General features: G+C 36.2%; 1 protein-coding gene across 1 annotated transcript in view; it reads left to right on the forward strand.

Moving 5' to 3' along the window:
• The window catches only part of ITGA4 (integrin subunit alpha 4), a 35,242-nt gene that overhangs the window by 17,274 nt on the left and 5,397 nt on the right, over positions 1–12,571 (forward strand). The window contains exons 14-24 of the mRNA XM_039554911.1: positions 3–157; positions 1,487–1,641; positions 4,754–4,903; positions 6,178–6,254; positions 8,506–8,656; positions 9,366–9,464; positions 9,906–9,985; positions 10,332–10,418; positions 11,011–11,101; positions 11,788–11,895; positions 12,157–12,276. Coding sequence (XP_039410845.1) covers positions 3–157; positions 1,487–1,641; positions 4,754–4,903; positions 6,178–6,254; positions 8,506–8,656; positions 9,366–9,464; positions 9,906–9,985; positions 10,332–10,418; positions 11,011–11,101; positions 11,788–11,895; positions 12,157–12,276 — 1,273 coding nt within the window. The remainder of the gene's footprint in view (positions 1–2; positions 158–1,486; positions 1,642–4,753; positions 4,904–6,177; positions 6,255–8,505; positions 8,657–9,365; positions 9,465–9,905; positions 9,986–10,331; positions 10,419–11,010; positions 11,102–11,787; positions 11,896–12,156; positions 12,277–12,571) is intronic.

A 12,571-nucleotide genomic window follows, 5' to 3' on the forward strand; every position in this document is an offset into this window, starting at 1 on the left:
AGAACAAAACCAGTGATAATTGTTGAAGCTTCTTTAAAACATTCTAATTCAATAAATCGAACTAACTTAGACTGCATGGAAAATGAGCAGCCTGCCACCTGTATGAATTTGAAGATATGCTTTACCTATAGTGGACGAGAGGTTCCTGGTTATATTGGTAAGCTACTGGAAGAAAAAGCCAGTATATGTATTCATTTTAAATGTACCTATTTACAGAATAATGCTACTGGTATTTATTAGACCATTAATCTAAGTTCAGTATAAAATGAAAAGCTGAAAACTTTTTTTATGTCATGATTACCCTATAACATCAAGCCATTATGCTTCTGTTCAGTTTAGAATAACTTACATCTACTTTGAGAGACAGCAGCATTAAAAGGGTGATATTTAGGTGTCCTCTAACAGCAGTCCTCCCAGGCATGGACCAAACCAGATGGGACTCCTGTGGGATGCTGTCGTCAACTTAGCAATAGAGAGAAGACATTCCTTCATAAACCAGCTCAAGCAGCTGATCATGCAATTGTGGGACATTATGTGAAACAGAGGGAGTTCCACCAAGATTACTGAAAAATAAATCTTGTATTATATTTTATATAATGCATGTTTTGCTCTTGGCAAAACCAGGTATTGCTAGAGGCAATATCTATCAGAGGGAATATTCATGGAGAATTAATTTAAAATAATTTACTGTCTAAATTTGACTGTATTGCCTGAGTGATTTTAACCTACTTGTCATGTGCTATTTGTAAACTGCAAACAGCCCTGCAAGTACATGGTATATAAAATTAAATTGCTTAACTCTTCTGTGTGAGAACATTCAATAACCTTTGGGAGCATGTTACAGAGAACATATGCATTGATGACCTGTAAAGTTGTCTTTTGATCTTTATCAGATCTTTTGAAGCTCATATTCCTTTTGAAAGATGAGCAGTCAGACTGGGTCACCCTTGCTGGACTTTTACATAAGACTTTTTAACTTAAAAAAGAACTAGTAGAAACTGTAGATAACCTAACTCTTGGCAAAAATTTAGATGTTATAGATTTGTAATGCTCTGAAACTTGCTTGCAACTTGTTATCATAGCAATTCATACTAACTTAAATAGAAAAAACAGTGAAGTTAAACAATATTTGTCAGTGTGTGTTGACTTAACTGTTGTAATTTACTGTCAGCCCTGTAACTAACTGAAGTGGGTTTTCTATAAACAGATTTTGGTAGAAAACTATGAATACAACCTGATAAACTATCCCTGATACTAAAGCATGTATCAGGGAGCAGCCATGAAGCAATCAATTTTCAGGGTACTAGAAGTTTTTATTTCATATGGATTTATGTCAGAGCATTTTTAAGCAGAGCATTTTAAAATGGATGTTACAGAACATACTTATAGAAGTGAGTCAGAAATTGTAATTTCTACCATAAATTCATTAAAATTGTAACACTTAAAGATTTTACAACCTTTACTTTCCCTGGGTTTTATTTTGTAGTATTGCTTTATAATCTGAGTGTTGACGTGAACAGAAAAGAGGATACACAAGCAAGATTTTATTTTTCCTCCAATGGAACATATGATACAATCTCAGGAAAAGTAAAGATTTACAGCAGTATTACTGCCTGCAAAGATCATCCAGCATTTATGAGGGTAATGTAGTTTTCAGTATGTATTGTCCTGTAAATCCTTTGTTCTCCTTTGAAAAGCAGACCTGCTGTAAAAGGACCTATTCTGTTTTCAACTACATCACATCATTTTGGAAGTAAAATATTTGTATTCAGATCTTCCACAGTTAATATGTTGTAATTCTGATGCTTTTTCTGGGGAAGTCAGTGGGTCTGCCATCTCTTACATTGGTGACAACATGCATTATAATAATAATAACCACAGTGATGAAGTTGGACCATGAGCATTTTTGAAATTTTTTTCATCATTTTTATGGATGACAGATCACACATAGATTGAGGTTGGTTTGGAGCAACCAAGAAGATATGATATAACATGCATATTCTGCTGAATGTTTCTGATGGAACTTTCCTATGTACTGCTTAATGCAATATCTTAAAACTTGTTATTTTTGTGTTTTGTCATTTGTAACTATTTCAAAGAACACGTGTATGGTCTTGCTCCTGTTTTTATTGTGAGCAGATAAGGTAGACTTGGCTAAAAAAGAAAGAACCCACTCCTGATCTACAGGAAGTGAAATGAAGACCATTGCTAGAAAAGTCTGTAGTTCAAGGTTTATAGTGTGGTGTGCTTTGTGAATTTGCTGCAAGGAGCCAAATGCTAGCAGGGTGTGAAGAAGAGCACTTGCTTGGGCTTGCTTGATTTTTTTTTCCTTCAAGGAATGCAGCCCTCCCCCATAATCTGAAGGTGGAAATGGGGTAGGAAGATCACTCATGAGAGTTCCACAAATGAATTTAGAGCTGAACAATATGAAGAATGTGCACTGTGCTGAAAAAGTGATCTCTCTACTTCTCTGCTTACAAACGTGAAACCTGCACAGATATGTCTTTCTCCTGGACCAGATTAGTAGTGGTTACAGTTCTCCCTCTGTGATGGTGCAGAGACAACTTTGCTGTAGAAAAACCTGCTGATAGCAGTGCTTCAGAAGAGAAGCCACCGAGATAGAAGGTCTGCCAGAGCAATGGGCACAGCAGGAGGCAGTTGGAGACCTGCAGGGTGTTGGCCGGGGAGGCCTGTATCAACACCAGGATTAGATGGCACCAGCTGCTGGGTTGACTGTTGGTTTCTGCAGAAGTAGAGTTTGATCCAACAGCCACCATCCTTTGAAGCTGAGCATGGTACTGACCCAGAAGTAAGTTAGTAAGAATCTAGTCAGTAAGATCTTAACTGCCAAAGTAGTCTCAAAGTCACTGTTGCCCTGGAGGGTATGAACTGTTGTGTTCATGCTTGATGTATCACTCTGAAAGATGAATGAGGGACTTGTCTTGAAAGTGGAAAAAAAACCCAATAATCAGGACAAGGATATAATATTTTTAAGGCCATTCAATAAACAAGAAAAAGCTAGTCACTTGTATTCTATCAAACATCTTAGAAGCTTGTCTTCCAAAACAAAAATTTTGGAAAAACTTCGAAGCCCTAAACCACAACTAACAATAAAAATTAGTGGACACAAAGGAACCATATTTTATTAAACTCAGAAAAAATAGACTTATCTCCTGTCAGACCTTGTTTAAGGGGGAGGAGAGAGGGAGTATTTAGATGTAAAGGGGAAATAAGGGCAATAAAATAATGGACTAGTTTGCCTAGACTTTTCTTAAAAATCCTCAAGGTAGCAATTCTGTGACCTTTTGAAGCAAACATCTATCAGGGTGAATGGTGCAGTTGATCCTGTACAAAGGCTGGAAAATAAATTTAATTTTCTACAGCTACAAAAAAACCTGCAGGGAAATATTCTTCCATGTATTTTTCTTCTTCCTTGGTTTCACTTACTTTTTGTTTATGACACCATTAGAAGCAAATTCTTCATCATAAAGCTTCAGGATAGAAAGGAAAGTTTATGTTACCTACTGGAAAATTGCCCAGATGGATCTCAACTGATAGTTGCACCTAAGTGAATGTTGCTTGCAGGAGCAATGGCAAATTGCCACTTACTTTGTAAGAGTTCTGTAAACTAAGAGAGATGTGATTGACAGCTGACCTTGTACAGATTGCTGTACCAGCATTAGCAGGTATTTGTGTAGGAGGAAGGAATTGATTTGCTCCATCACTTCCTATACTCGCTCATTAGTATTTTTTTTCCTCCATAGAATTCAATTTTCTTTTTAATTCTTAATTAATAGCATTATAAGCATCTCCTTCCACCCACTGAGGTTTCTGTGCTTGTATGAAGCTCCTAAAGTTAAGTAAGTGTGAATGTCTGTCAAGTACAGTCCTTGCAAGAGACAATATAAATTTTATATATTTTGAGTAAAGGCTAATTAATAGCTAATTAGTATAATGGAAGTAATATAAAGCAGATGCAGAGAAGACCTTGTGGAAAATTATTGTGAGTTACATAATACGGGATTTGGCCAGTACAAGCTTGCAGGTAAGAATTAAAATAGTGGCCATGTGGAAGGACAATCAGTCTCTGTCTATCCCCTAGACTTAGGCAGTAATTTAATCAGGTTTGTTACTGTTGGTGCTTCAAGCTGTTCAGTTTTCACAAGTAGGTAGTTTGGGTTCTGATCTGAACATTGCTATGCAGGCAAGGCTTCAAGTACAAGTAGTCATTTATTGAGGACTTCAATCTTTTTAATACAGAATGGGAAATAAAGAGGCAGAAAAATAAAATGCAGTCATGACCTGATTTAGTGGTACTGTGGGAGAACTCATTTTGATTTCATTCATAAATACCCATGGAGTTTGTCTGGCCATATTCCACTGGTTGACTTTCTCCATTTTAGCCAACTTTGCCTATTTTTCTACTTGGGCAGTGCAGCATTTCATAGGTGTGTGAGGCGGGATTATTGACAGAAGTAGGCTCACTATTCAATAAGTTTTCTCCTCTTGGAAGAACCATCTATTCTGAAATGCCTGATGCTGTCATTGAACATATTATGCTTTTATGCATTTCTGATTGCCTCCTTCAGCAACAAAGATGTCTGGAAAAGTATATGAGCCATATGGAATTATTTTACATATGAAAAATAAGCGTTGCTGTTTTAGTGAGTTCTAGGCAGCCTTATAATTTTAAAACATAAGCATACATGTTTTGTCTTATATGATTAACTCATTAGGTTTCCAATTTTCATAGAAAGATGTAAGGGATATCTTGACTCCTGTACATGTTGAAGCAAGTTATCATCTGGGGCATCATATTCTACAGAAAAGAGATGCTCAAGAATTTCCACCACTTCAACCTGTTCTTCAACGCAGGAAAGAAAAAGATGTTATAAAAAGCAAGGTTAGTGTATGAGTTCTCTAAAATAATAACCTTTGCAGAACTTGTATACAATCTGTATTATGATTTTAAAATAAAAAAGGTATGTGCAGAGAACTTGCATGTAGTATGTGTGTAGTACTATATGCCTCAGAACACACATGTATGAAATTCACTCTTTGAATATCCAGTCTTTTTCAACAGTATGAGTCTCTTTCCAATATAAAGTTATACTTTAAAATTATTTCTGTGTTAAAAACACAATAGTGTGTTGGTATTGACCTTGAAGTGTTTGAAGTGTTGATGTTGCTGGAATATTAGTTCTGTGAAGGTATTGCAGGTTTTCAAACACGAAGTTTGTGAGGGGAAAGAAAGAGTGTGTTCTGTATCCTTTAGTAAGTATGAAATTAACCTGTTTTCCCCAAAAAAAACCCAGCTTATTAAGAGACTTTGACTTTAGCGAAAGTCAGAGTGTGCTGAATTTTTAATTTTTCACAAATAGTTAGCTCCCCAGGAAAGTGGTCAGAGCACCAAGCCTGTCTGAGTTCCAGAAGCATTTGGACAATGCTCTCACGTATGGGCTGTGACTCTTGGGGATTCCCTGTGCAGGGCCAGGAGCTGGACTCCGTGATCCTGATGGGTCCCTTCCAACTCAGCTTTCTCTGTGATTTGTGTAACTGAGATACAGTTGGCCATAAGAACTCCTGAGATACGTAAAAGCTTCTATTAAAATGGCATGCTTTGACTTCTTGTTTTCATTCAAAATTCTGTTTTAGAAACCTCAAACTTATAGAGACAGAAAGAGGGTGGTGTTGAATACAGTGACATAAATGTACTCTGTAACATATTGATAGCCAAGGCATGGACACCTGCAACTCATGGTGTCTCTACTCTCATCAAACCTTACTAACTATGATAAGTAAAGGCTGTGTAATGAAATTAGTGCAAAAATTAGTGTGCTGTATCATAGGAGAAACTGCACAGACATCAGTTCTGGATCTTCTAAAACATTCTGCCCTCTGTATGTACTGCTGTAAAAAATTGTCTGAACATACACCCACAGGTTTTACTGTGAGAGACAGTCTGGAAAGCCTCTTCACTGTTACTCTGGATGCACAGAATGTGTTTGGAAAATGGAAAATCATAGCCTGATTGAATTGTATGTTAGGAGTAAGAGCTATTAGAGACTTCCTGATCCTTAGTTACTAGGTGATGGGTTTCTTTCTTTGGAAATACTGTTACTCACTATAGGAAGCATAAGACACTGAAGTGCCTTTTTTTTAATTTGGCTTTTACAGTTTATTTTTGCAAGATTTTGCTCCCAAGAAAATTGTTCGGCTGACTTGAGAGTTTCTGGAAAAGTTGTTTTTCCAAAGTAAGTATAACGTAGGTTTCATTTTTTTGGACAAGATCCAGTAAGATTTTATCTTAATTATTCCTTACTCTTTTGTAAATAAATAACAATAATTTGCAAAAGTAGACTACGGACTCCCTAAGAAAATACAAGAAGAAAAGTTGTGCTTAATTGAAGACTATCTTTAAATCAGAAATCTTCCAGGAAATGTAACAGAAATATATATAATTGAAGAAATGTTATGGCATAATTAGAAGATTTTACAGCTCATAAAATACATCTTCACAAAAACATAAATTTGTGCTCTACACTTCATGTATAACTGGGCTAAGATAACGCTGCATAGTGCATACTCAGTATGCAGACATTGTAACTATTGGCAAATTGACAAGTTATTGGTTATTTCTGCTGCTCTTTCTGGAGATACTGTACAAAGTCTCAATCAACAGTATAAAACTGAAGATGTCATATTCTTAAGCAGAAGAGCCATTTAACTGTTTCAAGTTGTATTTTATCATCACAACTTTTTCTTTATTTCAAAGTAAAAAATACAGGTAGTTGGTGTGCAAAAAGAGGAATTGTACCTGTTTTAAATCCCAGACACTTAGATATTTTACATGTGACCTGGATTTCTTGTCATTCATCACTTTTAAAGTTGCTTCTACTTAAATCAAAATACTAGGTTGAACAACCTAAAATGGCATCAAAAGACGCTGACAGTCACATAATGCAGACTAATCACACCTGTATAATCCTTAGCAAAAACTTTGTCATCTTCATAGATTTCAGAGTAAGATGAGTATTTTTCTCCCTACTTTAACACCTAGCCTGTTGCACGAGTCTTAAGCCCTTTCATTTTCTTAGGCTGGATGGTTATTTTATTTAAACACTCATAAACTTTTCAGAAAGAATGATTGTGCAGAATTTTCGTTTGTGACATTAGCAATGCAGTTTTTTAAGTACTTTGAAGTTCTAAGAAAGGAAAACAGATTACAATATACCTGCTTGACATTAGGCACCAGTAGCAGATTTGCAGTGTGAATAAATAGTCTAAATATCTTGATAAAGTGTTAAGTATCACCTTTAATTACCTTGTGCCCCTGGAATCTCAATTAAAAACTAGTTAGCTGTGAAGCGATAATTTATTTTGTCTAGACAGAATGCATTCATTATCCTTGAAGAGCAAAGCAAACACCTTTGGTTTTAAAAGAATGAAATCAAATAGGGATGGCAATGCAATGCTTTATTTACTGAGTAACAAGTCTTCATGCATACACTATCGTGTTTTGTTTAAATTGCGTCGATTTTGGCCTGCTCTGTAAATTTCTAGTCTGCATCATGCATTTTTTAATGAAGAATGAAATATGATTACCAGGGAAAAGCTTTAGTTCAAGCTTTGTTGTAGTCCCAGATGTGCACCTGGTACTTTTGTGTACTTGTGTGTTAAGCTGGGAGGTATCTTTGTGACAGCATATTGTTAATGAGCTTGGCTTTAATGCATGTAAGAGGAGTGACTGGTGGGTATATAAGTAGTAAAACAACGTTCAAATTTAACCTAAAGTTGACAAGCTACCGAAATGTTAACATTGTGTTTTTCTTTAATTTGCTTTTGTCTTGGAACCTATCTGCTTAGGCAGTGCTTTTGCCTTCTGTTGCTTTTATAAGTGCCAGCTTCTTTCCCAAAGGTGTTCAGTGACTAATGCTTTGGTTTCGAGCCAGAATATCTGATAAATGTCTATTTCTAGGCACCCTTTCTACAAGTCTTAATTAAACTTTAATGTCAAGCTGAAGTTTACTTTTAGCCCCTGATAGGGTGTCTGTACTTGTAACATGATTATAGAACATTACATAGATCATAAAATAGGCATGTTTACTATGCCCCTTTTCATATTAGCTCAATCCCAGATCTGGAGTGCAAAGAGTGAATGTTGAAATAATGTGTGAAAATACTGTAGCAGTGGTACATTGCTATTCTGGCCTGTAAAGGAAAGGACTGATCTCGTAAAGGCCAAAAGCCCAACTGACTGATGACAATTTTCTTGCCCTCTCATTAAGCAGGTCAAGCTTTTAGAGGTGCAGGGCTGCAGTTGACCATCATATAACTAGTATTGTACCTTAGTTACAGAATTGAGTAAAACCTTCCCCTTACATCTCCAGCTGGGCTTTGTCAGAACCAACTGAAATTACCTAAAAGAGCAGTGGGGGAAAAGCTTTGCATACAGGCTATGTCTAGAATTACTTTCCATTTATATTATGGTAATTATTTTTATAGGCCTCATGATAAGAAAACATACCTTGGTGTTGGAAGTGTGAAGACTTTATTGTTGAACATTTCTCTGCTTAATGTTGGAGATGATGCGTATGAAACTGTCCTTCACATTCAGATCCCTAAAGGTCTTTATTACATTCGAGTTTTAGAATTGGTAAGGAAAAAATCTCTCAAACAGTAATCCTTTGATATTTTTCTTTTTCAGCCAGGCATTTTTCAAATTATGTTTATGAATTGTTGAGTTTCTTCAGCTACTGAACCTACATCCCTTCATCAAAAGCTGCCAAAACACCAGTTTTTAAGTTCTTAGACTTCTAGCTACCTAAATCAAGTGCAATTTAATCAATACAGGTGACTTCCATAATTTCAGTAACAACTAAAATAATTTTAAAAAATGTTTTAAAATTATTTCAGGGTGTTACGGCTGGTTTTTGGCTGATGATCATGTTTTCAGTGATCACAAAGATCTCATGGAATCTGCTTTTTCCCAAATACACAGGCTTATAAAAAGTCATAAACCTAATTGGGCTCTATTTCTGCCTTTTAAAAATAACTGTTTGCCTTGTAAAACAATCCCCCAGGTCCACCTTTGTGAGGTTGGCTTTTCATGTGGGTGGGTTGAGATCTGCTGCATGTGCCTTAGGTTCGGTAAAAGCAAGAAGCAGATGAAGTAACTGATACAATAATCAATATAATCTGTTATGTTAAAGTGGTGATGGGTGTCCTGGATATTGGCATCAGTGAAATAACACCTGGTTCAGGAGAATACAAAGCACCCAATTTTAGTGTGTACATGTAAATTGAAATGTCCGGAAAAAAACCCTTTTTTCTTTTAATCATTAGTAATTTGTCCTTTATTTTAGGAAGAAAAACAGATACATTGTGCAGTATTAGATAAAGAAATTAATGCAGTGACACTTGAGTGCAGTGTTGGCTATTTATATGTAGATCACGACTCAAAGGTAAGCTATAAATGAAGTTCCTAGATTTAAAAAAACCCTGAATACGTTATGAGGATTTTCATGGGGGAAAAACCCCTTTTTTTCTGAATCTCTTCGTCATTCCAAACTAACATCTTTTACCATGTTGGTATCTGTATCTCTCCTGTTCCTTTTAAAATGAGTTGCTTAAACACTCCCTGCAATAATTCCTTAAGGGACAACAATGTTTGCAAGATGCATCGACTGATTGTGCTTGGCTTCTAGACAAGTGAGCTGACTAATGCTATGGACATATGTGTTAGGTCAATAGAAAGGGAGTAGAAGACACAAAAAGCAAGTATTTTCTTAGTTCTGAATTTTTTAGGGCAGGAAATTCTAAATGACTTTAATAAGATACTTGAACTGAAACTGTGTCAAGGTGCACTATCATTTAATATAAGGAAAATTTTATTTGTTCTACAGCTGGATTATAGTTTCCTCTTGGATGCAAGCTCGTTAACCAGAGCAGAGGAGGACCTCAACATCATCATTAATGCTACCTGGTAAAGTCTAATAAAAATTGAATGAATGAGAAATACTACTAGCTTTGGAAAACAAATAAAGGAACACTGGAAAGGCTTAGCAAAGCATGATTGCAAGAAAGTACATTGGTTGCAAATCTGTAGAGACAGAGAAATTACCAAGAAAAATAGGTGATAGATATTTAAATAATGAGCAGGTTTCTGCCTGTAAAAAATGTGGGGGGCTTTAGTGCCTGACATGTAGTTACCAATTAAATATTTTTATTTTAATAAGCTGAAAGGTCTGTTTAGCATTTGTTTACAGAAAGAGTGCATAGCATATGATGATACCTTCAATACAGATTTTTCTCACTTTGCATTTTTGTAGTAAAAATGAAGATGGGAACATGTTGCTGGATAACATGCTGACTTTACCTATACCTCTAAAATATGAGATTGAGTTAAATACTCATGGGTAAGTCACCTGTTGGTATACCTGCACGTCCATACAACTGTTGTCTTGTTACTATTCTAAATTCACAAAGTTTTTAAGCAGAAGTGTGACATAGCTGACAAAATCCTGGGACTGCTCAGCTCAGCTATCCTGCACTGTGACCCAGACACTTGTAAGAGTTTGTTTCCCCTATTGTAAGATGAGACCATTGGTATCTATGGTGCTTCAGATTTGTTCCTTAACAGACTAATGTTTTTTAAAAAGTGGAATATTTTTTATAGAAAGATGTATTTAATAAGAGCATAGCAGATCCTCAGATTCCTTGCTTAACATGAACCATACTCTGGTTTTCTTGTGGGACATTCATGGAGCGTAGTTTTGGGTGAGGATTATGACTTTTTGTGATTCATCTGCCTTTTTGAGAGGAAAGAATAAAAATGTGGAGGGTTTCTATTCCAAAGGCAGATGATGTCTACCCTGTGTTCCTAGATTTACTTAAAAGCAAACTTGGGTATTTTCTTACAACTAATCTTACTGGAGGCAGCATGGAGCAGAAAGTTATGCTAATGATATATAGCAATTCTGTTTATTAACAATTTCTAAATTGCTGTAGGTTTGTGTCACCAACCTCATTTCTTTATGGAGCAGAAGGGAAAGATTCACCAGTTACATGTATGAAGGAAAATATCAACTTCACTTTCCATGTAAGAGTTTTCCTTTGTAAACCCCGTCATCCTTGTTTTGAGGGTTAATGTTTAGTGTATCTAATGACAGTCTAGACAGTCAGTAAGGAAACTTTTAAGAGTACAAGGGCACCATGAGTTACTTTTGTGCATTAGTGATGGGAAGTTGCTGTTAATCCCTCTTAGAACACATTTTTTGGCCTGGAAAATCTTCCACTGAATCATCAGAGAAAAAATTCTTAACACAAGCAGGATTGAAAGTGGTAGAGCAGTCCTGACTTGCCCCTTTTTCCTTTCAGAAACAATTTGAAAGGAATTATGGTAAGAAAAATGAATTAGGAGCTTCTTCTAAGAGTATCTATAGCATCAAATTTGTCTCCAGTGGATTAAAAGCAGGAGTTTGGACATAGATCTCTCCTAGTTCCTTTTGCATACTCCCTGGCAGGCAGTCTGTATGACCTCAGGTACTCATCACAGATTAGCACTTCTTACTCATCAGCTTTGGAGGAGTGAAGGGTGTGCAGTAAGCCCACAGAATGAATGAGCAAAATGTTAACACTCCTAGCACAATCCACTTTCATGACAGCATAACAGACCAGCTGCTACCCCATTCTGTGAAGTTTTATGTATTTATAGATGTATATTTTTGTTTGTTGAATAGGTACTGTTGAAGCTTTAACTGTGTAACTCTACCTCTTCCCCACAAGGTTATCAGTGCAGGACCAAGCATGTCTCCAAACACCAGCTTAGAGATAATGATACCGAATGCTTTTCCACCCAGGGACTCCAAATTATTCAACCCACTGGATATCAAGGTAAGCAAAGGTTACTTAATGTATTACTAGCTGTATAACTCTGTGAAAAAGAGAAGCAGAACAAAGTCAGCTAGGTACTTAGTCTGTGTTTGATTTGCTAGCCATGGTGAAGCAGAGTGAACAAGGATAGGATCATCTTCAGCCCCAAGTGTTTCAGAATTCTGGAAATAAAATTTACATTTTTTTTAACCTTTCAGAAATCTTTATTCTGATTTTAATCTGATACTTAAATTCTAATAATGACGTTATATTTATTTCCAGACAACAGCTGGACACTGCTCCTATAATAAATATCCCAGAAACTGTAACACAGCAGAAAATAATGAAAACATATTAAAGGATGTCATCACTTTCTTTTCAAAGCCTACTAAGAGGCACATGGTAAGGTCTGTCTTTTGGCATCAGTGGGAAATGAGTGTATGAATGAGCCTTGTACAAGAGTGTATCTTATATAATAAGGTCACCAGAGCCATCTTCCAAGGATGTGTGGTGAGACCTGTGATAAGTTCAGGGTAGTCATAAGTGACTTCAGTGAATGGGGTGAGAACTGAGCTGAGAAAGTTGATTAATGACACATTGCTGAAGTCAGGGTGGATGGCAGGCGCCTACAAAGAGCTGCCAAAGGGGTATGGAACTGAGTGAGTGGGCAAACAGAATGGCAGAGGAAATTCAGTAA

The sequence above is a fragment of the Corvus cornix genome, chromosome 7, assembly GCF_000738735.6.
Source record: "Corvus cornix cornix isolate S_Up_H32 chromosome 7, ASM73873v5, whole genome shotgun sequence".
NCBI lineage: Eukaryota > Metazoa > Chordata > Aves > Passeriformes > Corvidae > Corvus > Corvus cornix.